Here is a 24,537-nt window from a genome sequence, read left to right as displayed (position 1 = left end):
TAGTACACATGTTTTTATTTCAGTCATATATAACCGGAACAATTTATAACAATAATAAATAATAACAACTATACAGTAACAACTATGCAATAACAATAAGACTAGAACTATTGAGCTTGTTTGACTAGAAAAGACGTTGTGGGCATCGTCTTCGTTCTCCGGAAGCCCATGATTTGGACTTTGATCTAAAATGGCGTACCTCTACAGTATAGTCTTCGTGTAACATTGGTATATAATTCCTTGGAAGACATAATTCCTGCAATAGAAAAACAGAATATACATGACCATGTGACCTGTATGGTAATAATGCAAACTTAGTATTGACATATAAAAATAAGCAGATGCAGTGTGATTGCCAATGAAACAGCTCTCAATAATGACACAGAAATTGTCCGGCAAAAAAGATCGTGCCGTACGGACTTCAACCATGAGTAAAACCACTACCGCATAGTCAGACATAAAAGGTTACGAATTGACAAATGTAGACAAATTAAAACGTAAAAACCAGCAGCTTATGTATACTAGTAGTTTATTATCTTGTTACTTAACCTTGAAACTCGAGTTCTTTTTTATTGTGGGGAAATCAAATGAACAATGTGTAACTTCCAAATAAAGAAAATATTAATACTGATGCAACATATAAAGCCCTTAATGCAATACATTATTTATGAAACTTCTAATTTCTAAACTGACATAAAAATAAAACATAAAAATAAATGGCTGACAGTATTTACCTTGCCGTTGTGGTAAAATTCTTTATAACCACCATCAAGAATATAGACTTCTGGGTAATATAACTGAGGATATCTTTCACCATTTAGTTGTCTATCGGTATTTCTGAGAAATCTACATCTGTAAAAAAAATGTAATATTCCTTTTATGCTTTAAGTGCAACAATGTTAAAAGTTCCAATACTGTTCTTATTTCTTTGTGTTTGGACTACGATCGGCTCTTCATACACTGAAAACTAAATTTTAAGTTTCTCATTATTAAAGGAAGGAAATTATTTTCGAAAATATTGCATTATGAATCTAACAAAATGGTGTTGTTTTTTAATATGTATAAAGGGGAAAATTATTAGCTGTAGACTACAAAAATAATAACAATTTTCCGGTAACCATAATGTAAGCTATACTAAAAAGATATTCTAATTACAGAAAAGTTGCTTCCCGTATGTATTTTTTTTCTTTTGATGTTTATTCCTTAATGCATTGCGTGACATTTCGTTGTAAAAACAGACATTTCATCTTCACACACAGTATCAGTTTGTTATCGGTACGGGTATTAAACTTTGCAGTAAGCTCATAGTGCATAAGTACTTACAACTTTGGTCCTCTTTCAGATGAGAATTCGCAGTGAAAAATGAGGATCTGTGGCCTGTCTGATAACTGGGCGTTGACAAACTCTGAGATCATTTCTCTGGTTGGCAAATTAATTGCTCCCTGAATAAGAATAAAGATGTATGTGAATTAACTTATTCAGAATCAATATGTACTTTAAGGGGACTACATGAGCTCTCCACAAAGTCGGATTTACTCTTCAATCAAGTGTTACGTTGCTAGCACTTTGTTTATTCGTACTATCTACCCCATAATTTTATTTGTATTGGATTCGGTTTTATATGATTCTTTTCTTTTAAATTGATAAAATATATGAGTACGTGGTTTTACGTTTATATGCACAAGGTTTCTTTTCGAGTGTTATTGAATTCAAATTTTAAAATATTACATACATAAGCCCGAGGCGGTTAAAGATTGAATTTAAGATAGTGTCAACTTCAAAGAGATAAAGTTGCTAACAAGTTTTGCTATGTTATTTTTTCCTTTTTCCTTGTCTATATCATAAATAATAATATTTATTTTAAAAGTTGACTTTTTAATTTTGAATTATGTAAAGTTGTCTTACCTGTATGTGCCCACCTTCGTATTCAAAGGGGTACCGACAATCAATAACGCAATAACTGTTTATAATGCCGTCATATTTTCCTACCAATATATTTTTCATCTGGAAAAAAATAAACAAATTGTTACATAATGCAAATTTTGAATATACCTTTTAGGCATATATTTTTGTGTGCTTGTTTGTGATTTACTTGACCTGAGAAATACATTTAAGCATCGTTTTCTCGTCAGTAGCCTCTAAAAGCTTTATGATGTAAGTATATATTTGAAACATTCAAAAACATTAAAAATAGCCTGCGTGAGTTATGGAAATAGCTTGCAAATGTTCCAAGTTAGCTGTAAACCAGGTGCTTTCTGGATTGTTATTCATACTACCCCCGGGTCAAAAGTTTGGGCAGTCAAAGATATATAAATATAAAGATTGATGTTACCAAGAGGTAGACAATAAGTAGAACCAAAACCTTTCTTAGTTAAACTTGTCCTAGGAAATTGTGTGTGTTTTTTTCGATATGTTTGTGTCTATTTAAACTTCAAGCGATACAACTATGGAAAATGAATGCTTACTGTTTCTGAGGAGATGCTCTTGAGATCAGAATGTTTTCCTTGAACAGTTGGTAGTGTATAGTGTCCTGTACCATCGGCGATTAAGTCGTCTCTGTCTAAAGCTCTATTAACTGTGGTGTAGACATCCTCTGATGATACAAACTGTGGTTCATCCTGTTAATTTAAATTAAAAAATAGAAAACATTGGTCAAGAAACATTTAACTGTTGTAAAAGTGTTTCATTTGTACAAAAAAAATGTATAACGAAATTTTGTATTGATACTTTTTTAGAATCTATCATTTTGTTAATGGTATGTTTGTGTTGCTTACATATACCTGACATCTGAATTTTCAAAATGCTGTAAATTAAAAAAGGATGCAATTAATAGTTAATCATTTCAGAAAACTGCCACTGTCGGTAAGAATATTATTGTCCTTGAAATAACACATTTAGTTGAGAAGTTGAACTTCAAGTCAAAAGATATTTTGAGCATTCATCATATGGAAACTTACCCCAAAAGACAACGACTTTGTGAATGGTTTTCGTCCATCAAATTTAGGGCGTTTAAAGGTGTTGTCTTTAGCATCATATTCCCTTTCTCTTTTTATTGATGATGTATTAGATTGACAGCATGTGTCACTTTCGTGGAATAACTGAAAATAAAAAGAGGAATTTATATAAATGAATGATAAGATACATCTACCTTGTCAATGTCGTTAATAACGCAAATACATTTAGTTAATAAAACTAATAGAAAACAAGGGGTATGGAATATCCATTCTTGACACAAAAACAGTCCATATACAGCAAAAACCACAACAAGCAAAGGATCAGCGCTTTTAATGCTGTTCTCGTGCAGCATCTCAAATTTACAGTGAGGCCTTCAACATTTCAAAACTGACTGCTTTACCTTATGTTAATTTCCTTTACTTATAGTCTCTCAAAAACACAAATATCTGTCCGCAGTTTATAAAATGATATATCTATAAACTTACATTTCTAACATCAGAGTTACTTGTGTTGTCCTCGATGTCGAACAGGTCTTGTGAAGTCAGAGGTTGTAACTCGCAATTCTGTAAAATAAAGATGTTGACATGAAATGTACATACAAATGTAATAAACTTTATATCTTGAAGGGAAAAAATCAAATATATAAATATAAAACCAAATTTAAACTGTTTTCCAAGCATTAAAACTGTTACTGATAATTCACTGATATCTCACTAAGGTTTGTTTGTTGTATTATTGAATCTGAATCTGAATTTGAATCTGCTTGATTACAACAAAGTGGGTTTTTTCATAAAAAAAAATAAGATAAAGCACGATATAAACTACATTTTTACAAGGTATGATAAAAAGAGTATCATGTTTTGTTGATTTTTATAGACAAATGTCAACAGAAAGATCTAGATTGCGTTACTCGACCTTCTCTGTGAACGGCACAATTGAACCTTTTAATTATTTACATGTATATACTTTGAAAAGTAATCTCTTACCAGCTCTGAGGGGCTCTCATATTCTTCAAAGTCCATGCCAAGGCCAGAATCATCATCATCAAAGGAAACACTGGTCAAAACCATTTCATTTAAATCCATTCTTTCAATTTTCTATACGACAAAAAAGGAAAAACTTAAGTATATTATAAGAAAAAGGTAGATCGGAACGCGCGCGCTTGTTGCTGGTCCTATTATGAAGTTGTTATCCCCTATACTGTGTCATTTTAATTTGTGAAATTTTATTTGACAGCTTTTTAAAGTGAATTACAAGTTTGGTTCCTTCTTATAAAACCGGTCCAGCAGGTCAACGACATGTGGATTGTCACCAATTGACATGGTCCGCGCGACACATGTTTTCACCACATCGTATTTCTATTGTAATCGGGGATTTCAACGATCTTATCAGTCCAACACGCTGACAATTTATTGTTTTATATTAGAATATGTTCTGTTCCAATATAGTTGTAAATTTATCAAATATTAAAAGAAGTAACATTTATATTAATTTAATGGCCGTGTCATAAATTTATATTCTTTTAATTAACTCAGAATGAGATAAAATCATTAAAATGATTTGTCTTAGAAACTGCAAAAGTTAAACGGGTAATTTTTCTTAATTGACCGTTTTTCGGAAAACATTAAAAAAAAATCTACAAATTAAGAAAGGTCTCAGGAGACGGATTTATATAAGTAAAGTTTTTCCAAACTTGTTTCCGAATCTCATATTTGAACTTTATGTAACATTGTAATATTTCATCTTGTAATTTTTCATTTATAAATACTGTTTAAACTGAAATGAAATGCGTTGAAATTATTTAAATAAAATGGAATATGATGTTTTTCTAAATTCGATCTTACCTCTTCTCTATACCATGAAACTATATACAAATGAAAACAAGAAAAATTGCATTTATACAATTCCATCGAATTATCTTGTAATTTTCACGCCTAAACCTGTGAATTATTCCTATTAACCAAATTTTATCTTAAAGTTATTTTGTCGCCAAAAGCGTCATAGAACGATTTCATAATTCGTTAATTGAATTTAACACGAATTGGCATTTTATCTGTAAGTGCAATATGGTCATACAAATTATTTATATATGCAATTAAAATTATTAAAAGTGTCTCACCTACTATAAGTAAAAATTATCAGATTTTACACCAATTTTCTCCGAGTAGTCATTTTTGACAGCATAAATGATATTTATTTTAATTGGGAGTAATCATATAGTAATATCGATGGAAAGCGTTAATACATTTTAACAACTGATTTTCAATTAAAAGATAAATATAGCGATTAAATTTATATGAAATGATTTTTCATCATTGCTGTCAGCAGATATTGTTTTGTACTGTACCTTAAAAGTAAACGCATAATACCCAATATCCATTACGCAATAAAGTGACAAAAACTTTTTTTAACTAAGCATTCAATTTTTGATAAAAGGAATTTATAAGAAACATAAAAAAGAAAACTTACAATGTGACTTTTCCTCTGCAGTCAAAATATAATGATAATTTTTCCAAGCAAGTTGTTCATATATCATAGTTTCATAATTGGCACTAATTCGCTTGGATGTTGAGCGTACCATCAAATAATAATTCACATGGATATGACAACAAATTTTTCACGGTTTTATATATTATTTATAGGAATATGATATTTAGTCAATGCCACTTTCTAATGTTAATAACTGTGAGCAATTCATTAGTTAACAATAATTATGGTTATAGGTTTATCACAATTAAGTAATTATTGATGTCATATGAGAGCGAGAGTGTTTAAGCTTGCTATTATCAGTTGTCTTTTCGACTGAACATTTTTTCACCTCCTTTGCTTTTACCAGTTGCCTTTGGAGCTGAACATTTCTTCACCTACGGACATCAGAGTCATTAAGCACACTTTTATTCATGCCCCTCACAAATAAATAGATTATTCAATATATAAGATAAGAAATATAAAATACAAAGTTATTGATAACTTTGAGGAAATTTCTTACTTTCAATCAGATTTTCATTTGAATCAACATAAAAGACAGAACTAAAGGAAACTAACGTTTTGAAAATATGTTATAAGTTAATGTTAAAAGTTTTCAAGATATTTTTTTCATCTTCATCTACCGTATTTTTATTTAATGAATAGCATGTAACAAGAGTTATTAGTCCCACAAAAGTCGAAAAAAACCTTGCTGTATTTAGGACTATATGTTACTAATCTCTGAATAGTCGAAGAGCTTAAAGCAAATGTATAGATGTAAATAGAATGAAATTCATAACAGTGTAGCTATGGCCATTCATTGACTGGGGGAAATTAGGTGAACGTTCGTCTGTAATGCCCACTGCTCACGACGTACTTATCATAGATATTTAAACTGTGAGGTCACCAAAGGTTCTAAACGCCTAAATAAAATAATTAAAAATACTAATCAGGAATAACCTTTGTAATTTGAAAATAAATAAAAATGGCCTTCAACACGGAGTCTTGGCTCACACCGAACAGCAAGCTATAAAGGTTGAATACTTAAAATTCTTTACTTGATTTTTTGTTATGGATTGACATCAATTTTCCTAATATGATATCGCACGTTCTTTCAGATTATTATTTTTACTTAATTGGCTTTAAAAGTTACAATGCATGATGTCGTCTGTTTATGTAGTTCATATGTGTTTTTTGTTTCTCGTTGGTTTTCCCGTTTGAATGGTTTTACACTAGTAGTTTTGGGGCCCTCTATAACTTGCTGTTCGGTGTGAGCCAAGGCTCCGTGTTGCAGGTCGTACCTTGACCTATAATGATTTACTTTTATGAATTATTACTTGGGAGGAGAGTTGTCTCATTGGCACTTATACCACATCTTCCTATATCTATCTATATCAATACATTTTTTTTCCAACAAAAGAATACATCACAAGAATATAAGTTTTGTAAGAAACGTGAGAAATTGTGTTGGACTTGAAGATAAGGCAAAGTGACAAATATCTGAAAGAATGAATCGTTTTATGGTATTAAACAAAGAAATCAAATGATTTTTTAATTATCCAGAACTCTTCACAAACAAAACCCACATGCATACGCATTGAATAAATAGTAGGCCATTCTTAAATGATCACACCGTAGAAGTAGTTGTGCTCTTAATCAATGAGATATTTTGTGAATTAACCCTATCAACTTAATAGTTTTTTTTTACAATGGATAAACCTATTTTTTTATTATTATTAAATAATATCATCTCTGAACATTATTATTCTTATAAATGACACGGTTGTATGTGATGATTATAATAAATATTGAAAACAAATTCCTTTCAAGCTTTGTAAAAAGAAAGTTTCATTTTATGTATCGGAATGTGTAACAAGTGAATATTTCAATCCCCACTGGAAGGCCTCTGACAAACTGGGTGAGCATGAAATCATAGCCGTTGACAAACAAGTTACAACCTACAAACGTTTTACTGTCGACCACACTGTTATGCAATTTATTCTAAAGTCGACCAACTCTATTGGTTGCTTCGACTTGCGATAAATTTGTACACTGAGATAATTTGAAATAGAAAATCATTTATAAAACTGGTATTGTAGCTTTAAAATATGGATTGCAGAACTCCTGTGCTGCTTTATCCCAGTGTATCGTCAATCAAGTATATGGCGTTCATTGTTCAGTGTGTAAACTTATAAGAATGAATGAATGAATATTTTTTTGTTAAAGACATGATAACATGTGTAAGCAGCTACTGTATTTTGTGTTCTGTTGTTTGCCAATGTCTATTTTTGTTTAGTGTTTGTCCGTTTATATTCGACTTATGAGTTTGAATGTCCCTTTGGTATCTTTCGCCTATCTTCTATATAAATGCATTGCTTTTCTCAATCTAAAATAAAAGGCACCGTTAAGTAACTGTGTACGAAACAACAGATGTCCTTTACTATCGCTGGTTTGGAAGACTCTTCTCTGAAAACATATATAGAAACTTAACCTAGACTGAGCTCCCTCTGTTCAATTTCTCATCAGACCCCTCTTTAAGTTCGAGTATAAGGAGATCATGCCGAGTAGAAAGAAACCCAAACAAACGTAGTCAAACATTATCGTTTCTATCCAATACAGCTATTGTTCATTAATTAAAAGAGTCGGGTAGGAATATGAATAGGATGATCTTTTTAACCATTTTTTTTATTGTGTATTCAGTATTTAGTTACTAAATACATTCTAAGGTCCAGACCATCAACTATGTTAACAGTATATGCACGAAATAAGGCTTGTTCTATTGTTTTATGCTACAACTTGTTTTTTTTCAAAATTTGAAGGATATATTAAACCTTTATCCAGACTCAAGTTGGTTAATGAAATTAAGATCGACACTAATTGTATAATTAATGTCACCATAGCCGAATTATTTCTACATGCAGTTTCAGACAAAAACTAGTAAAGTAACGCGTTCTTTCATGTTTCCATAAAAATTTGAAATACACTTTACTACGGTTTTGTTTCATCTGAAAATTAAGATTTAAAGATTAAAATTTTAATTTACACGAAGGCATTAACCCTGAGATCATCAAAATAATCATAACAGAATTAGCATTAGTAATCTTGAGCAATAACTGAGCTAAAAAAAATAATACTTATTATTAAACATAAAAGGATTTATCAATATTTTGCACTATTATGATCATTTTGAGTTATATTTAACAAAAAAGGTGTAATTTAAAGTGATAATAGGATGGATATTTATTTGTGTAACATATTAAACAAATAGTTATGTAAAGGATTTAGGAAAGAGTATATAGAAATATCATAATCTCAGAAATAACTCATTTATACATCGTATTATCAGGACTTAAACATGAGTCAATTTAAGAAGAAAGACGGTAACTTTGCTAAACTTTATTAAATTTAAGTATTAAACCTCCCTTCCCCGCCATTTTTCGTTCAGAATCACCCCATCCCCCTATTTCTCTTGCAATTCTTGTTTGTTTTCTTACGTATGTTATTTTGTAATATCAAAGGCTGCATCCAGTTCCATTATTTGTTTTTGTAATTATATTTTGTTTACACTACAATGCTATATACCCTTCAAAATATTCTGCCGTCTAAAGGAAAATATATTAAATTGTTTTGTGTATTGAAATGTTCTGCATGCGTATTGTTTCGACTGAAATTGGAGATTTGCATATGTTCATGGTCAGCTTTTGTCCTTTACATTTTATTTGACCAATACAGGAAAATGTCCGGTGAAACAAGGTGATGTTTCGTAATCAAAATTTTAACAGTCTGAAATGTTGCATATTCTTAATGAAGTGTTATAAAGCATAATCGAAACTTGTACTTTTTCGGTTGAAAATTTATACTTAATTTTGATATTTAATACAAACTGGTGAAAAAAATCAGGTAAACAGAATTAAATTAACGCATTTTACTCACATGAATTAAATATTTGAAAACCTCATTCAATCTAAAATAAAAGTGAGATCTTGAAATTAAAACGAAATAATTAATTAAACTGAAAGTAAGTTATTGTAATTTTAATATGACATGTATGGTTTCTATAACATGCAGGGTAAAGGATAGTCATTCATTCGAATTACGATTTATGGTAAGTTACTTATTTCTGATTTCAAGACAATTTGATCTTTTCTTTTTGTTACAGACATTATTGGAAACAAAACTGTCCTCAGTATCGGCCAAGGTTACGGATTTGTTTGTGGATGACTAAGACTTTCAAAAAAGACTACTGCTTTCTTTTTTAAATAACCAATTACTTGGTTTCAAATTAAAAAAATAACGTTTTGTTAATTAAGATAATTATGTATGTGAGAAATTAGATATTTTTTTTTCTTTTACGACTAGTGTCTTCTGAACTGCATTATGTTTAAAAAAAAACCTTACGTAATAACATTCAATTTCAATACCCCCAAAAAAGACTAATTAGCGTAAAATTACTCTTTAGTTAAAACAACCATTGATTGCACAATAGAAGAGAGATTAAGGTGCAAGCTGTCGGTTATAAACAAATAAAAACTTTATCAAATTTTTAAAACAAACAAAATCTCGTTCTATTCTTATAATCAGCTGCGCTTGTATATGCGCTTGGTATAACAATTGTGCACACGAAGGTGTCGGCTGGGATTATAGGGACGCGGGCTTGTGCCAACACGCCAAAAAATACAAACAAGTCAATCAAGTATTTAGTTTTCATAGAAGTTGACCGATTACAACAATTATCAGTTTAAGTCATTCCAAAACATATCTGTCGACGGAACAAGACGTGGAACAAGTTTCTAATTTTACATGGTACAGTAATATATTTATTTATTTAACATTTCTATTTCAAAGCGAAGATTTTTTTACATTTTTAGTTATTTATTCTATTGAATTCATTGTGAATGAAGTCATGAAAATTATTTGGATTTTTTTGGGGTGTAAAACTCAGTTATCACAGTTTTTTTCCTACTGTAGGATATGGACACATTCAACTTTGCAGATGTCAGCTTCACTTATGATGATGAGAAAGATACAAGTCTTGAAGAGGTAAAATTTTAAACCTACATTAAAATCTTATATAATTTATTGTGATTAGGAAAAAAATCTCCAAAAGTTCTGAAGTTAATTTATGTTTGTTTGATAATATTCGATTTCCTATCTACGTTTTTGTTAGAAATCAAACATTTTATTTTTTATAAGAAAAGATCGTTAAGCTGCCCGAAGGTTTTAATTGATATAATTATATGCTTAAGATCAAATATAAAATAAGATTCACTTTAGATTATCTACAGTCAGTGATACAAAAAAGTACAAATATAAAATTTGGTTAAAATTGTCATTCTACTATTTCACAAAGTTTGTATTGCAGTTGAAACTTAAAAGTCGATATGGAAATATTTGTTACTTACGATCTTAATTGTTTTTCAATAAAAATATTTATTTATGTTTGCCTATTTTTTTGGTTAATGCTCATTGGTAGCTCGCTAAGTTTAGATTTATATTTGTTTGTTAATTATCTTGTGTATTAATATTGTCTTTAATGATGTTATTATTATAATATTTACGGATTTAAACTGAGTGTGATAAAAATCTTTCGAAATTATCATCAATTCTTTAGTTGTCTCCCTTTTCTTTCTTATATCTTTTATTTGAAAAAAGTATTTTTGATCTGGTAAATCCGAACGAACCTGTACTCGGTGCAGATTAAATAATATTTAAGGGAAACGGAGGATGTTATAGTAAAGTGTCATAAATTGTTGATTTCTTACTTTTGCATCAAATATCAAATTTCTCCTTTCTGAATTCCAGGCGATTATAAATTATCTCCCTTTCTACGAATATCATTATTCACTTAGGATGGTGACATTAGAAATGTAGATGTATCGTTAACTGTTACTTACTGATTACTGAGGATAAAGTTGTACACTGTATTACTTTTTAGTTATTCAATTCAAATTCAAATATTTATTGTCATATAAACTCTGAACAATAAGTTTGTGACAAATAATATAAACATACACAAAATACATTTAACAAACAAAACCATGAAAACAAAAAAAGCAAAAAAGCAAAACAATCTATCTATATGATATATAAATATATTTTATAAATAAATCAAGAGTCCCCTGTCCTCAGTTCTAATGCCTGTTTAAAATAGGACCCTAAGCTTTCTACTTCTTTTGAGGTTGATGGACAAAGAAGATATTTATTTTTTTCATTTTCTTGCCAGGACATAAAATCTGGCATATTACTCTATTAAAAATACTTGAGCAAGACATTTCTTACCACAGGGGCTTTGGGTTTTGGACCCTCTCTTTTATTTCATTTCTTCATTGTGCTTATTTTGTTGAGTAAATGTTTTTTAACATCTCAACTTATTTTATCTTATTTATTGTGTATTGGCTCGTATCCTTACGATATTATACTAACAGTGGTTCAGTCATTTTTGCTGTCTCTCTATTCTTATTTAACAAATATATATAATTACAATGAGAATAGAGAAACAACGTAATAATTAAATGTCGTTGTTTTATCATTTGTATAAGAGCAAGAACTCTTTAGGTACAAGAAAATAAATTAAATTAAAGAATATTTTCTATAAAAAGTTAAATGCAAAAAAAGGGGGGTCTAAGTCCCAAACATTTATGCTTCTTACGAGAAACATTTTAGACCATAAGAAAAGAAGGATGTTACTCTTTAATATTTTGTACAACCAAAAACAAAAACAAAAACCTTTTTAGAAAAATATTGGTATTTGATGATAATAATATTATAAAGACTATTCTTTTTTCAAGATTTTACATTTTGTCGTTGTTGCACGGTGTCTCAGTTGAAAAATGTATGTTCATGAATGTTAGTTTGAGACTGAAATTTAAAAATAGTTAATAAATATTTTCAGCTTCGTGGTTCATTGCCAGTATTCTCACCACTAAGATTTACAGAGACCGATAAACGCATACGCACTCCACATGACACCCACTGTACCAAGAGACCAAGACACGCTGGTGGAATCCATAAATCTTTATCTTTTGGGGTTTGTATTAATAGTTTAGCAATCTTTCGCATTCATTTTTATGCCCCATTTATGGGCATTATGTTTTCTGGTCTGTGCGTCCTTCCGTCCGTCTGTACGTTCGTCCGTTTGTTCGTCCGTTCGTCCGTCCGTCCGTTCATTTGTCCCGTTTCAGGTTAAAGTTTTTGGTCGAGGAAGTTATTGATGAAGTTGAAGTCCGATCAACTTGGAACTTAGTAAACATGTTTCCTATGATATAATCTTTCAAATTTTAATGCCAAATTAAATATTTTATCCCATTTTCACGGTCCACTGAATATAGAAAACGATAGTGCAGATGGGGCATCCGTGTACTTGGGACACATTCTTGTTTTAATTTATTTTTTAAAGCACATTTGAAGTAAAAGATGCATATGGTTTTAAATTTGTATTTTAATAAATACTTTCCACAGAACAGAAATGGGGGAAAAAATAGTTTTCAAATGACGTTTGTGTAGCATTTTTAATAAAATGCGAAAAGTTAACTTAATCCTCATTCAATGTTAAATATCACGAACACTACGGTGGCCTATAGTTGCTCAGTACCACTTCATTTTTACTCTGGTGCTGTTTATCTCATTGGCAATCATAATACATTTCAATTTCCAACTAGTAACTTAAAACTATGTCTATACTACCAATGGAAAAGACCGATTTGATTGAGCCGCATATCCTCTGAAACCATACAAAGCAGGAAATAATTGTGATATGACGTATAAATGTAGAGTTTTGAACTTCCTAAATTTGTCTTTGAAAACTATCGTTTTTCGACAGAAAACGCCAATTGTTATCGATCTGTGTTTTATTCGCTTTGGGGAATACTCCATCGGCGTGCTGCCCGCGAAATTTAAAAACTCTTTGTTTCAACACTTGCCCAATTGTATCGGGATTTCGCAGGTATCTTCTATTATATTTAAAAGAATTGTTATATAACTACCTCATAAGTTTGCGACATTTTTATATTTTTGAAAATGTTTGTTTTGAAATAAACCAATAACGTCTCAATTATGTTTTCAGGACCATCCAGTTTATCAACCTTCACCCTCAAATGGTGTCAAGAATGCAGTTAGTCTGCTGATGGACGTCGACAATGTCATTGGTGACGGCACTGCTATATTCTCTTTACCTACAGTCAAGGGCAAGCACTCTGACCTGAAGAGTATTGACAGTAATACAGTATGTATCTTTTCTATCCAATCAAAAAACATTATTATGTCAAAAGTTTTAGACAAAAAAGCGCCCATAGAATTTTTTACTTATTGTTAAGATGTGGAATTTTTGGCTCAATTTTGAATACTGACAAAACATTAACAAATCAAGCAAAACCACAAATATTGAATCACACGATAACACAACAACCCGGATGTGCCTTTGGATGTTTCGGAAGGTTAAGCAGTTCCTGCTCCTCTTTTGACACCCGTCTTGTTGCGCATTACAAATAAACTAATGATGCATTGGATGATCAGCCGTGGTTGTAATCTTGCTGATTTTAATGTAGTCCACATTTTTATGTTGCAACAAATAAACATTGAACAAGACCATCAAATCGGTGTTTAAAAAAGTTTTTGCTCTCTGTGTCACCTTTGTCCCATGAATATTTTGAACATGTTGATCATCTAAGATTCCGATGGATTTGATATTGATTGTTGTTTATTTTAAATTCAGAGGATACTATCTTAATTAAAAATCGGGATATGAGCACATAAACAATAAATTTAGTTTCTTTTCTGTAGAATATACCGTCAGAAAACATGTAAAATTGGCAACATTTGGTTAATGTCATTTATTATTATGCCGATTGAATAATATTTGTGGAATCAAACAAAGTTGCTCAATTTTGATAAGATATACTAGTAATCAGTTGTATATTTTGTATTAAATTTTTTTTCATGGTTCTCAAAAATCAACTTAATATGATGTTATTACAAAAAATCTGCTTGTTTAAATCCAGATAATATATCATGTATATTTTTTCCAGCTTGTTGGTCTACAGAATGGATTGTATCAGGATACAGTCAGTGGTTACCAGATTATAGATTGCCGCTATCCATACGAGTACAATGGTGGCCATATAAAGGTTTGTCTTACTCATATTATCCAGTGGCCCATCTTAAGAGACGAGGCAAATCTTTGACAGTTCTTTTAATCTTTCAATATTAAGAATTTGTATTTCAAAGTTTGTTATTTACCGATTGGAATTGTAAGCAAATCTTTATAACAAATTCTGTGTTATATTCGAATTCTGACTGGAACCCTGATAGTCTTTTGAAGAATTTTGGTAATTTTTTATTTGAATAACTTTGTCTCACTTTTGTTCTGTGAAAACAGCTGTATTTCTTTCTTTATCATTATTATTTTTTTGTTTGAAAGTATTTTTTATCATACATGCACTGGAAGATTAGACTGTGGGGATAGTTTTACTATAATTTATTTGGTCCACAAACCAGTTTTGAAAAAATGCCTTCAGCTGTTTGAATTAAAAACAAATTTGCTAAGAATAAGTTCGATGAATGACATATTTATCGTACTTGAAAATAACCAATTTGGAATTATTCGCTTCATTCAATTTTTATTTACTTTATTGACGATTAAGTATTTTGTATTTCTTGTAGATTTTTTGTTGGCTGTTAAATGTGTGAAAGTAAGAATCTCAAGTAAGCAAGTTTTTGAAGTCTTACGTTTAAAATTATTTTATCTAAAACATATTGATTAGATAACTGATCAATTATAAATTTGGAAGATTTAAATTTTGTTTACAGAAGAACTTAAGGGAAGATATTTAGGAAGGAGCAGGTAGATTGTTATTTTATCTGGTTGTCTATCTTTAGACAGAGGATTGGTCTTGGTGATCTTTTTTTTTATTTTAAACAATTTTTGTAACTTCACTTTGTATTGATCTTGTTTTGAATTGAGGATTTGGTTTTGATGACAAATATTTGAAAGTTTCTTTTTAGACCTTAAACAAATACACTGTTACTCCAGCACACGTTTATGTTAATTTCTTTAGTCAGGTACTTTATCAATTAGTTGTTGTCTTATGCCATACTTTAAGTGTTTTGTTATACAGATTTGGAAGAATGTGGTGTTGATGACAGATGTTTGACAGTCTCTTTTATTCATAACATTTTAGAGTTTCGGCGATTTAAAGCTCGATATATAGTATAAAATTTGTCTTTTGTTAAAAAACTATTATTCTAGATTCTTTTTCTTTAGTTTGGTTGTTTTCTCGTTGATGTATACAAACCATCATATTGCTGTCTCCATGCAGCGATATTCATACAGATTATTTTAGAAGCATGTGTCCAGCCTGCAGAACTCAGTACCATATTTTCTTTTTTTTAGGGAGCCCATAATATCTACAAAGAGGATGACATCTTACAACTCTTACAAGCATATCAACCAAACACACAACGAGACATACTCATTTTCCACTGTGAGTTTTCTTCAGAAAGAGCACCAAAACTGTAAGTACTCAAATGTTGAAATAAATGTTCTCGTCCATCGTTAGAAAACTGAAATTGTGTCATTCAACATGTGAATGAAAATCTATAAGAAATCTTTTTAATCATAAATTTTAAATGCAATAGACAAAACAACCATACAACTAAAGGTGCTTTCAAAAGTAAACGGTGTTGGAAATCAATTTGTCGACGCCATATTTGCATATAAGGCTGTTAGTGTCAAATGATGTATAACCCCTCGATTGATTGCCTAAAGTATAATTTACTGTTTAAAATAAAAAAGCACAGACTATCAATGTCAGTATGCATGTCACGAGTCGAGTTTCTAAATGGTACTTAAAATCTAGTTTGCTTTGTAACTGATACATAGGGCTCCAGCTAGTGTGTATGATACAACCGTTAGATTTTGTTATGTTTTTTAATATCATTTCGATATGATTCATGGTGGGATGGTATGTTTCAAAAAATCAGAACGAGTTTTTCTGTGATGAATGAAGTTTTTTCACAACGCTTTTATTGAATTTAAGTCAAGTTCAATTCTCCTATTATTACAACCAGGAAGAAAACCTTAACGAGAGGGATAAAATAAAATAGATTTATTTAATATATACTTTTGTTGCTTAATGTCCACTGGCTATAATTTATTTAAGCTGGATGTAAGCAGGGACTTTCTATACTAACAGAGATACGAAACTTAAGTTTATTGTTGGGTGGTAGCTTTAAACAGGCGGCTTAGTAATGGCCCAAGACCACAATTAATGACCCTACTAGTTCCCTTTAATTAAAGTGTATTTTTTCTTTAATTTTTTTCTTTGCCTTTTACATTCATTTCTTAGTTTTTAGGGGGTGGAAATGAAAGAACAGAGGTGAAATAAATTTTTGTTAAATGTATTTTAACTGATTTTAATATGGAAAGAGTGATTAGGCCAAGTGCAAAAAGGTAATATTTACAGTTTTCGGAACATCTCTTGACTTGTCCATAGGGGTATGGATGTGTATTGGCTAAATTTGTAAGTTGTGTGAAAGCAATCTTTCTGAATTTTGGATATATTTTTGGACTAGTACTATACATTACACACACAAAAAATTTGACAAAAGATTCGGTGCAATTTTTTTAATAAGACAAAAAGTTATAAAGAACTAATAAAGGAATTAATTGTGGTCTGTGGCAGTTAAAATCAATAGAGATGAGTCCCGTTAGTATAGAGAGTCCCTAATTTGAGGTATAAAATAGATAAACCTGTCGTTTGGTTTATTTTGTGTTTTCACCAATTTGTATTTTTTGTATTGCAAACTTTATAATTTAATTTGAAGATGCCGCTATCTCCGGAACAAAGACCGAGAGCTGAACAGTGACAAGTATCCATTTCTGACCTTCCCAGAGTCATATATTCTAGATGGTGGTTACAAGAGTTTCTACTACAGCAATAAGGTATTTAAAAAACCATATGAGAACAACACATTATAAATGTCATGCGTCCGAAGCGATTTTCTGGGTTTAACGTCATCAGGAATACTAAAAGCAGAATATTTGTAAGCCAAGGATGTTATATGTACCAAAAGGACCGAAAAAAAAATAATTTTGCGAAATCTATCTTAAGTCAACTTTGTCTGAAGGATTTAAAATTTTAGTTGCTAATAATTTCAAAACTTTAAGGACTCATTATATTTTGGTCTTGGATTTCAAGAATTGATACCCCAAAATAACTCAAAGAAATCAAATTTAAGTATTTAACACGCGATTCATTTATTAACAGACGAATATCATTTGTTACACAGTCTATCTTTGCTCAAGGATTTCTTGATCAAAAGTGTAAAATTAATGGGAATTTGATATGTTGTACTTAGTTTTATACTTGAAATATTTTGTAAGGGCTATACTTGGTATTTTTGTCGTCTGCAGAAGTAGCCTAACGTTCTTATGTTGTAAGCAAGTTAGTATGATGTACAGTATAATATCGGAATAAATCTTAGGATCAGAATCTAAATTTGTTAAAGTACTAATTTTGTAAGGTTACATGTACAAAAAAATTGATTTTAAATGGATATACATTCACAAAAAATTACATGGGATTGCCATTTGTGGTTTTTTTCTGCCGATACGTTTTTGTTTGCTAAAAACATTCCATACTGCCACGGCCAAAGTGCTTAAATAACTTACTACTAATCACCGAAATATTTGATTTGCCGTTAATTCATTCTCAACGTTTAAACATTGGTCACTATTTATATATATAAATAACTTTTTCCCGTTTTAGTCATACTGTGAACCAATCAACTACGTCCCTATGCTTCATCAGGACCATGCAGCAGACGTACGACACTTCCGGTCTAAGTCCAAGTCTTGGACAGCTGGCGAGAAGAGGAAAAGTCCACAGCGGTTATTGTTCTAAAAAGCGTCCACAAAGCCGTCAATACCTCAACATTCAAAGGAACCTGTCTTTGGAATTATTGTTATATAGAAACAGTGAAAATGTTTCGAGTTTTAAGATGTGTAAAAAGTTTACAAATATTTATTTTATTTGAGTAGTGTTAGTGCTGGTCACAACAAATTGATTGTTGATTATTTAAAGTTAGTGCTTTATATTTGTTCTGAATGTATATTCAGTTTTTAAACTTTAGACAAAAACAAAAGAGTTTTATTTGTTATATATTTCTACGTGTATGTATGTATGTTTCTGACATTTTCTTTCTTTCTGTAAACAATTCAAAATTACTTCAAGGTTTTTATGTGTATTTACTTATTGTTTTTGTATTATTTATTATAAATAAAAAAATAAAATTGTATTTACTTGTATGCATATAAAAACGCAATTTAGACTGAGCACACTTGAAAGACACACATGTGCATATTTATTATTTGCGTCTTTAAAGGTAAACTCCTTTCTTATTTCTACTAAAGAAAGAAAGCAGAAAAAAATCACCATAAAGCAAAACAATAAAGATATTGCAATGAAATCCATAGTTTTCCAAAATGAATAATAATTGTTAAGTTCTTTTCGTAAAATGTTTTGAAAAGTTGATAACAGTTTAATACTGGAATGAAAAAGCGTTGTTTAAACCCATTAAATCTCGGACAAGTAGTAGTTGCAACATGACCAGATGATCTCTCTGGATCAATAGTCATTGGCTTTCGTCGGAAATATTTTATGTATATACTTTTGTAGCTTTCCAGACTCTTGACGATAAGCTTATTGGTTAAATTTTATTTCGAAAATGGTCGGTCCCTCTCAGCAAAATGACCAGTATGGCCTTTTGTCTTGAATCATTTATCATTTTACTAGCCCAGAAGATATTACTTCGTTTCTCTTTTCGAAATTTTGCTGTTAAAAATTTTGAAATTATGCTATATATTGGAATATATCTCCATAATTCACAGCTGCGACTTCTTGTCCTAGTTTATCTTTACTTGTTGTGAATTATGAGTTTCTAAGCTCTGCATTTTTTGTATGAGGTTTTGGATTTGAAAATGAATCTGTTGCAGTAAAATTCGTACTGTTTATGTTATCATTGTTATACACTTAAGATGTGTGGTATGATTGAAAACGAGTCAACTATCCAACCATACAGAGACCATATCACGTTGATGTAAGCAAACAAAATGTTGAATAACATTGTCTTCAATCATTCGAAAAACAAATATTTTTTTACATAAATAATGCCGTTAGTTTTCTCGTTTGAATTGTTTTACATTGTCATATCGGGGCCTTTTATAGCTGACTATTCGGTACTGGCTTTGCTCATTGTTGAAGGCCGTACGGTGACCTATGGTTGTTAATTTCTGTGTCATTTTGGTCTTTGTTCCATTGGCAATCACACCACAACTTGTTTTTATATACTAGTATATATGAGAGGCGAATATTGATTTTGATTAATTTTTATTCAAATTTATGTTAACCCAAGTGGTTGACTGGGTATTGAAAAATGGTAATCTCTAAAGCTCAAAACCCACTGTGGGACGTTCAACTCACTTTAAAAAAAAAGCTTGAAGTCTGTGATTGTTCCGAAGGTTGCCTATTAGAAACCTTTAAGAAATCCCATAACACTCTTTTCTCCCATCTCTCTAATTTTACAAATTTAAAGGGTACATGTACAAGGTAAAATACTGTTTATATCATTCTGTCAAGCATGAATACAATATGCACTTTTAAATAGCTTGTTTTCTCACCATTCGATACCATCATTGATAGAAGTTACTGTTCCGCATCTACAGTTTTATTAGTTACAGTTTTGTATTAATATTTTTTTAACAAAAAATAGGATAAAATTAAAACGTTTAAAAATGATTCACCACAAGAAACCATTTCACAAATCTAGCTATTCATTTACAAATGATATTCATTACACGATTCCTTTCAAGACTGGTTAAAACTGGCCCAAAATGTTCTGGAGAAGAAAACCCATTTGATTTTTTTCATTATACCGACTTTGGCTCTTTTTTGACAGGCTACATAATATGGGGTTAGAAATCCTGGTACTCGGTCAAGTATGAGCAACCAAAAGAAGTCAAATCATCAAACACATAATCTGTGCAATTTGGGGGAAAGCTTACTGTTTTTTTTTTTTTATCATTTTGTCGTATAATTAAAACAGTAATTGTACCAATTGAAAGTAAGATTTTACTTCTTTATATTGCTCTTGGTTGACCGCGTACCAAGATGTCCTACCAAAGAGAAAATACATAATACATGTAACCTGTCGAAAAATATATCTCCGGAGTCAAAAGTCGGTTAAATGAAAATATGGTTAAAACCAAGTGATGACACGAGAAATTAATAGATGAGGGTTTAGGTGAACGAAACAATAGCCACAAGACACACAAAAGAGATTGAACGTGTAAATTATGAAACATGAAAATGAAAGTGTAGAGCAAGTATGGATTTCCACCACTTAACGAATATTTTATATCCAATTACTGGGTAGTGATTTTGAACATGCACACATTTTCAGAAGTTCATTTCTTGATTAGCGTAAATAGTTTGCTATCAGTTAGTTCGACCATTATCATGTTTATACTGTTTTATTGGACACCACTTCGTCATGAATCCTGCTATCGGTTAGTTCGACCATTATCATTTTGATACTGCTTTATTGGACACCACTTCGTCATGAATCCTGCTATCGGTTAGTTCGACCATTATCATTTTGATACTGCTTTAAATATTGGACACCACTTCGTCATGAATCCTGCTATCGGTTAGTTCGACCATTATCATTTTGATACTGTTTTATTGGACACCACTTCGTCATGAATCCTGTTATCGGTTAGTTCGACCATTATCATTTTGATACTGCTTTATTGGACACCACTTCGTCATGAATCCTGCTATCAGTTAGTTCGACCATTATCATTTTGATACTGCTTTATTGGACACCACTTCGTCATGAATCTTGCTATCAGTTAGTTCGACCATTATCATGTTTATACTGTTTTATTGGACACCACTTCGTCATGAATCCTGCTATCGGTTAGTTCGACCATTATCATTTTGATACTGTTTTATTGGACACCACTTCGTCATGAATCCTGCTATCGGTTAGTTCGACCATTATCATTTTGATACTGTTTTATTGGACACCACTTCGTCATGAATCCTGCTATCGGTTAGTTCGACCATTATCATTTTGATACTGCTTTATTGAACACCACTTCGTCATTTGTCATATTTAACCTTGTACTTAAATTGAGTGTATGATTTTGAGTGATATTTTGATATTTTTATTTTTCTCATTAATTGGTCGAGTGATCATAATATGCAAGTCTTCAAAACATAGTCAAGAAAGGAATTTGTGTGTGCTTGTTTTTCTTTTCAAAATGTCGTATACTGGTATTGGTATTTATGTACTTTATTGTCGAACCTATAGATCAGTAATTTATTCACCATTTATTCATAATGTTAAGAACATTGAAAGAAGAATATTTTATTTCCTAAGCATTGCACTTTAAACATACTTAAAAATATGAATACAATGTTACATTTAAAATGAAGTTTTATAAGAATGAGTAATTTATCAGGTACACAAAATATTACATGATATATCTGTACCTTTGGTGACATATAAATAAATATACAATTCTTTGGCACTGTACCTTTACTTATAAAACTATTTTGCATAGTATTTTATAAATATAACCGTTAAGTGTAATTAACTTAATTACATATATTTAATATTGACGCTTAAAAAATAAAATTCAATGCTAAGTACACGAGGAACTTTGACAGTATTAAGAGGTAGTAGGGCAGTAATTATTTGAAGAAGCCCATATTGAGGTTCTACTGTCCTTCAAATAAGACGAAGGTGTTTCAAAACTATTTTGAATCTATCTCATTGTTACATCTCCTCCGGTTATCAAAATCTATTTTCGGAGAAAAAGCATGATAAATAATACCGCTTACTACAATGACCGTACTTTATTTGAGAAGGCGGTACACCATTCATTTACTGCTGATATTTTTCTGAACGACTCCATGCATACTCATTCCAGAATAAAGTCTCATTATGATAAATATATATACTGTTAAGAAAATAATTTAAATTAAATAACTATGGCATCTAATCATCAACATCTAAGTCATATTTTCTCCTGGCTTTTTCGAAAATGTCATCCATGTCGTCATCATCACTATCGTCATCAAGGTCAAGGTCCTTCATAGAAGGCGTCTGCGATTCTTCTTTTTTGGCCACAGTCGAAAGTTTTCTTGTCTCTTCTGAAAAGAAATAATAATTTTAAAACTTATTTATTAATTAAACAAGTTATAGTCTTTAAGCAATTAGAACACGAAAAAAACACTAGACTTAGGGAGCTACCATTTGATTTTTATGGGGGGCTAGGATGAAAACTTTTGTCCTGCATTTTTTTTTTAGCTGTAATCTCTGTCCTGCCTTTTTATTTTTCACTCTGTTCGGTCCTGCCTTTTTTTTTTTTTAGTTTATCCGGACTTTTTTTTTACCTAAATTGTCGTCCTGACTTTTTTTTTTGCAAGCGTCTCATCCTGCCTTTTTTTTTACTCAAAACTCCTGTCCTGCCTATTTTTTTTCAAATTTCATCCTAGCCCCTCCCCCCCTAGAAATCAAATGGTAGCTCCCTTATATCTGCTTGACTATGCCACATCAACACCAATCATAAATAACTTACACATAACACACTATAGTATACCAAGGAAGTAAAGACTTGAAGAGTATCAAAGCCGTGTCTTAAGGGAAACAATGTTACTTCTCAAATATCTGAAAGTGTCTTTATTGTTATCTTATAGTTCGTTTCAATGTATGGTGTATTGTCGTTTGGTTTTTGTTTTTTGTTGCATTTCAGTGTTTCTGTTGTTTTAAAATTGAGAATGGAAATGGGGGAATGTGCCAAAGAGACAACAACTCGACCATAGAGCAGACAATAGCAGAAGGTCACCAACAGGTCTTCAATGCAACGAGAGATTCTCGCACCCGGAGGCGTCCTTCAGCTGGCCCTTAAACAAATATATACTAGTTCAGTAAAATGAACACTGTTGTTTTCCTCTTATATTTGGTGTGTTTCCCTGGGTTTCAGTTTGTAACTCAGACTTGTTTTCTCTCAATCGATTTATGACTTTTGAACAGCGGTATACTACTGTTGTCTTTATTTATGATGATCCTTTTTTTAATAACCCTTTTTCTAACGATTTGCCATAAAATCAACTAATCTGTAGCACGAAGAAAGAAGTTTTCTCTATTGTGCAAAAACCTGAAAATCCCTTTTAAGAGAAAGTTAGTATCTAGTATTGTGATATAGTGTTTAACATGCCCTGATAGGTTTAAAACGTACTTTTATTAACTTCAAGTTGTTTTTCTGCTGCCTTTATAACCTCTTTAACCATTCTCTTTCTCTCTTTCGTATTTCCTGAAAGTAATCAAAATATGGATGTCACTTAAAATAAAACATTGTTTATTATATATACAGGGAAAACATGCGTCTGAGCTGAATGATCTTTGATGTTCGCTGTACGTCCAGTGGTAAGTATTTCGTGCTTATTCCGGTTGATTAAAATGTAATGCTATGAATTATCTGCATGATGAAGCATGTAAAGAGGTAAGGACATGCTCTCTTGGCATTTGTTTCTTTCAAAGAATATAATTAAACAGTTGTTGAAATTTAAAGGAATTTACTTATTAAAAAGAGTGTTGAACATATGTAAATATCTACATTAATCAAAATAGTGTCTTGAGCACTGCGATTGCAAATTTTAAAAACATTAAAAAATTGCATCAAAAGACTTTAATTGAAAAAAAATAATAAAGTTGTACTTCAAATATAACTTTAATTCTAGGTACGCATTTCCTTTTCATGTTTCTAGGGGGGAACACTTGAAATTTCCTAAATCTATCAACATTTTAGTTTTGAGCAAACTTTATGAGTATTCATGATTTGATCTTATATTTACAAATATACGACATTATTTGAACAACAAGCTATGATACAGAGAATTATGTAGCAGAAGTTGACCTTTTATCGAAGTTTATAAAAGGTTTGGAATTTTAGAATGTATAAATAAAATAAGTTTCGGGTAATGCGTTCATGAGACACCAACCCGAAGACAAAAAACACCGACTTGGAATGTCTACTGATTTAAAAATATT

At 30.8% G+C, this 24,537-nt stretch overlaps 3 protein-coding genes across 9 annotated transcripts in view; 1 reads left to right on the top strand and 2 right to left on the bottom strand.

Moving 5' to 3' along the window:
* LOC139518561 (M-phase inducer phosphatase 1-like) lies at positions 1 to 4,048 on the bottom strand. Its single transcript, XM_071310050.1, has 8 exons — positions 3,942 to 4,048; positions 3,441 to 3,518; positions 2,958 to 3,098; positions 2,466 to 2,618; positions 1,906 to 2,004; positions 1,324 to 1,442; positions 735 to 852; positions 1 to 256 (listed from the first exon to the last, which is right to left on the bottom strand). The coding sequence occupies exons 1-8, from the start codon at positions 4,038 to 4,040 to the stop codon at positions 125 to 127; spliced, it is 939 nt and encodes a 312-aa protein (XP_071166151.1). The 5' UTR covers positions 4,041 to 4,048; the 3' UTR covers positions 1 to 124.
* A 6,344-nt stretch (positions 4,049 to 10,392) lies between these two features.
* LOC139521609 (M-phase inducer phosphatase-like) lies at positions 10,393 to 18,573 on the top strand. The gene is made up of 7 exons (XM_071315087.1): positions 10,393 to 10,461; positions 12,314 to 12,448; positions 13,484 to 13,642; positions 14,445 to 14,543; positions 15,809 to 15,930; positions 17,242 to 17,359; positions 18,186 to 18,573. Exons 1-7 carry the CDS (start codon positions 10,393 to 10,395, stop codon positions 18,318 to 18,320), a joined length of 837 nt encoding a protein of 278 aa, XP_071171188.1. The 3' UTR covers positions 18,321 to 18,573.
* A 3,260-nt stretch (positions 18,574 to 21,833) lies between these two features.
* LOC139521038 (troponin T, skeletal muscle-like) overlaps positions 21,834 to 24,537 on the bottom strand; it is a 49,984-nt gene continuing 47,280 nt past the window's right edge. For all 7 annotated transcript variants that reach the window (XM_071314209.1, XM_071314210.1, XM_071314211.1 and 4 more), the window contains 2 exons: positions 23,726 to 23,800; positions 21,834 to 22,637 (listed from right to left, as the gene is read on the bottom strand). In XM_071314209.1, coding sequence (XP_071170310.1) covers positions 22,483 to 22,637; positions 23,726 to 23,800 — 230 coding nt within the window. In that variant the 3' untranslated portion in view covers positions 21,834 to 22,482. The remainder of the gene's footprint in view (positions 22,638 to 23,725; positions 23,801 to 24,537) is intronic.

Source organism: Mytilus edulis, chromosome 4 (assembly GCF_963676685.1).
Source record: "Mytilus edulis chromosome 4, xbMytEdul2.2, whole genome shotgun sequence".
Lineage (NCBI taxonomy): Eukaryota > Metazoa > Mollusca > Bivalvia > Mytilida > Mytilidae > Mytilus > Mytilus edulis.
The sequence above is the reverse complement of the archived record's forward strand: the minus strand, read 5'-3'. Positions and strand labels throughout refer to the sequence as shown.

Bases quoted from the DNA above. Each gene is read 5' to 3' on its own strand.
- LOC139518561 (XM_071310050.1), bottom strand. From the start codon at position 4,040: ATGGATTTAAATGAAATGGTTTTGACCAGTGTTTCCTTTGATGATGAT. The intron at 3,519-3,941 runs GTAAGAGATTAC...TTTATTTTACAG, and splicing joins ATGAGAGCCCCTCAGAGCTG to AATTGCGAGTTACAACCTCT. The intron at 257-734 runs GTAAATACTGTC...TTTCTATTGCAG, and splicing joins AATTTTACCACAACGGCAAG to GAATTATGTCTTCCAAGGAA.
- LOC139521609 (XM_071315087.1), top strand. From the start codon at position 10,393: ATGGACACATTCAACTTTGCAGATGTCAGCTTCACTTATGATGATGAG. The intron at 14,544-15,808 runs GTTTGTCTTACT...TCTTTTTTTTAG, and splicing joins ACAATGGTGGCCATATAAAG to GGAGCCCATAATATCTACAA. The intron at 17,360-18,185 runs GTATTTAAAAAA...TTCCCGTTTTAG, and splicing joins GTTTCTACTACAGCAATAAG to TCATACTGTGAACCAATCAA.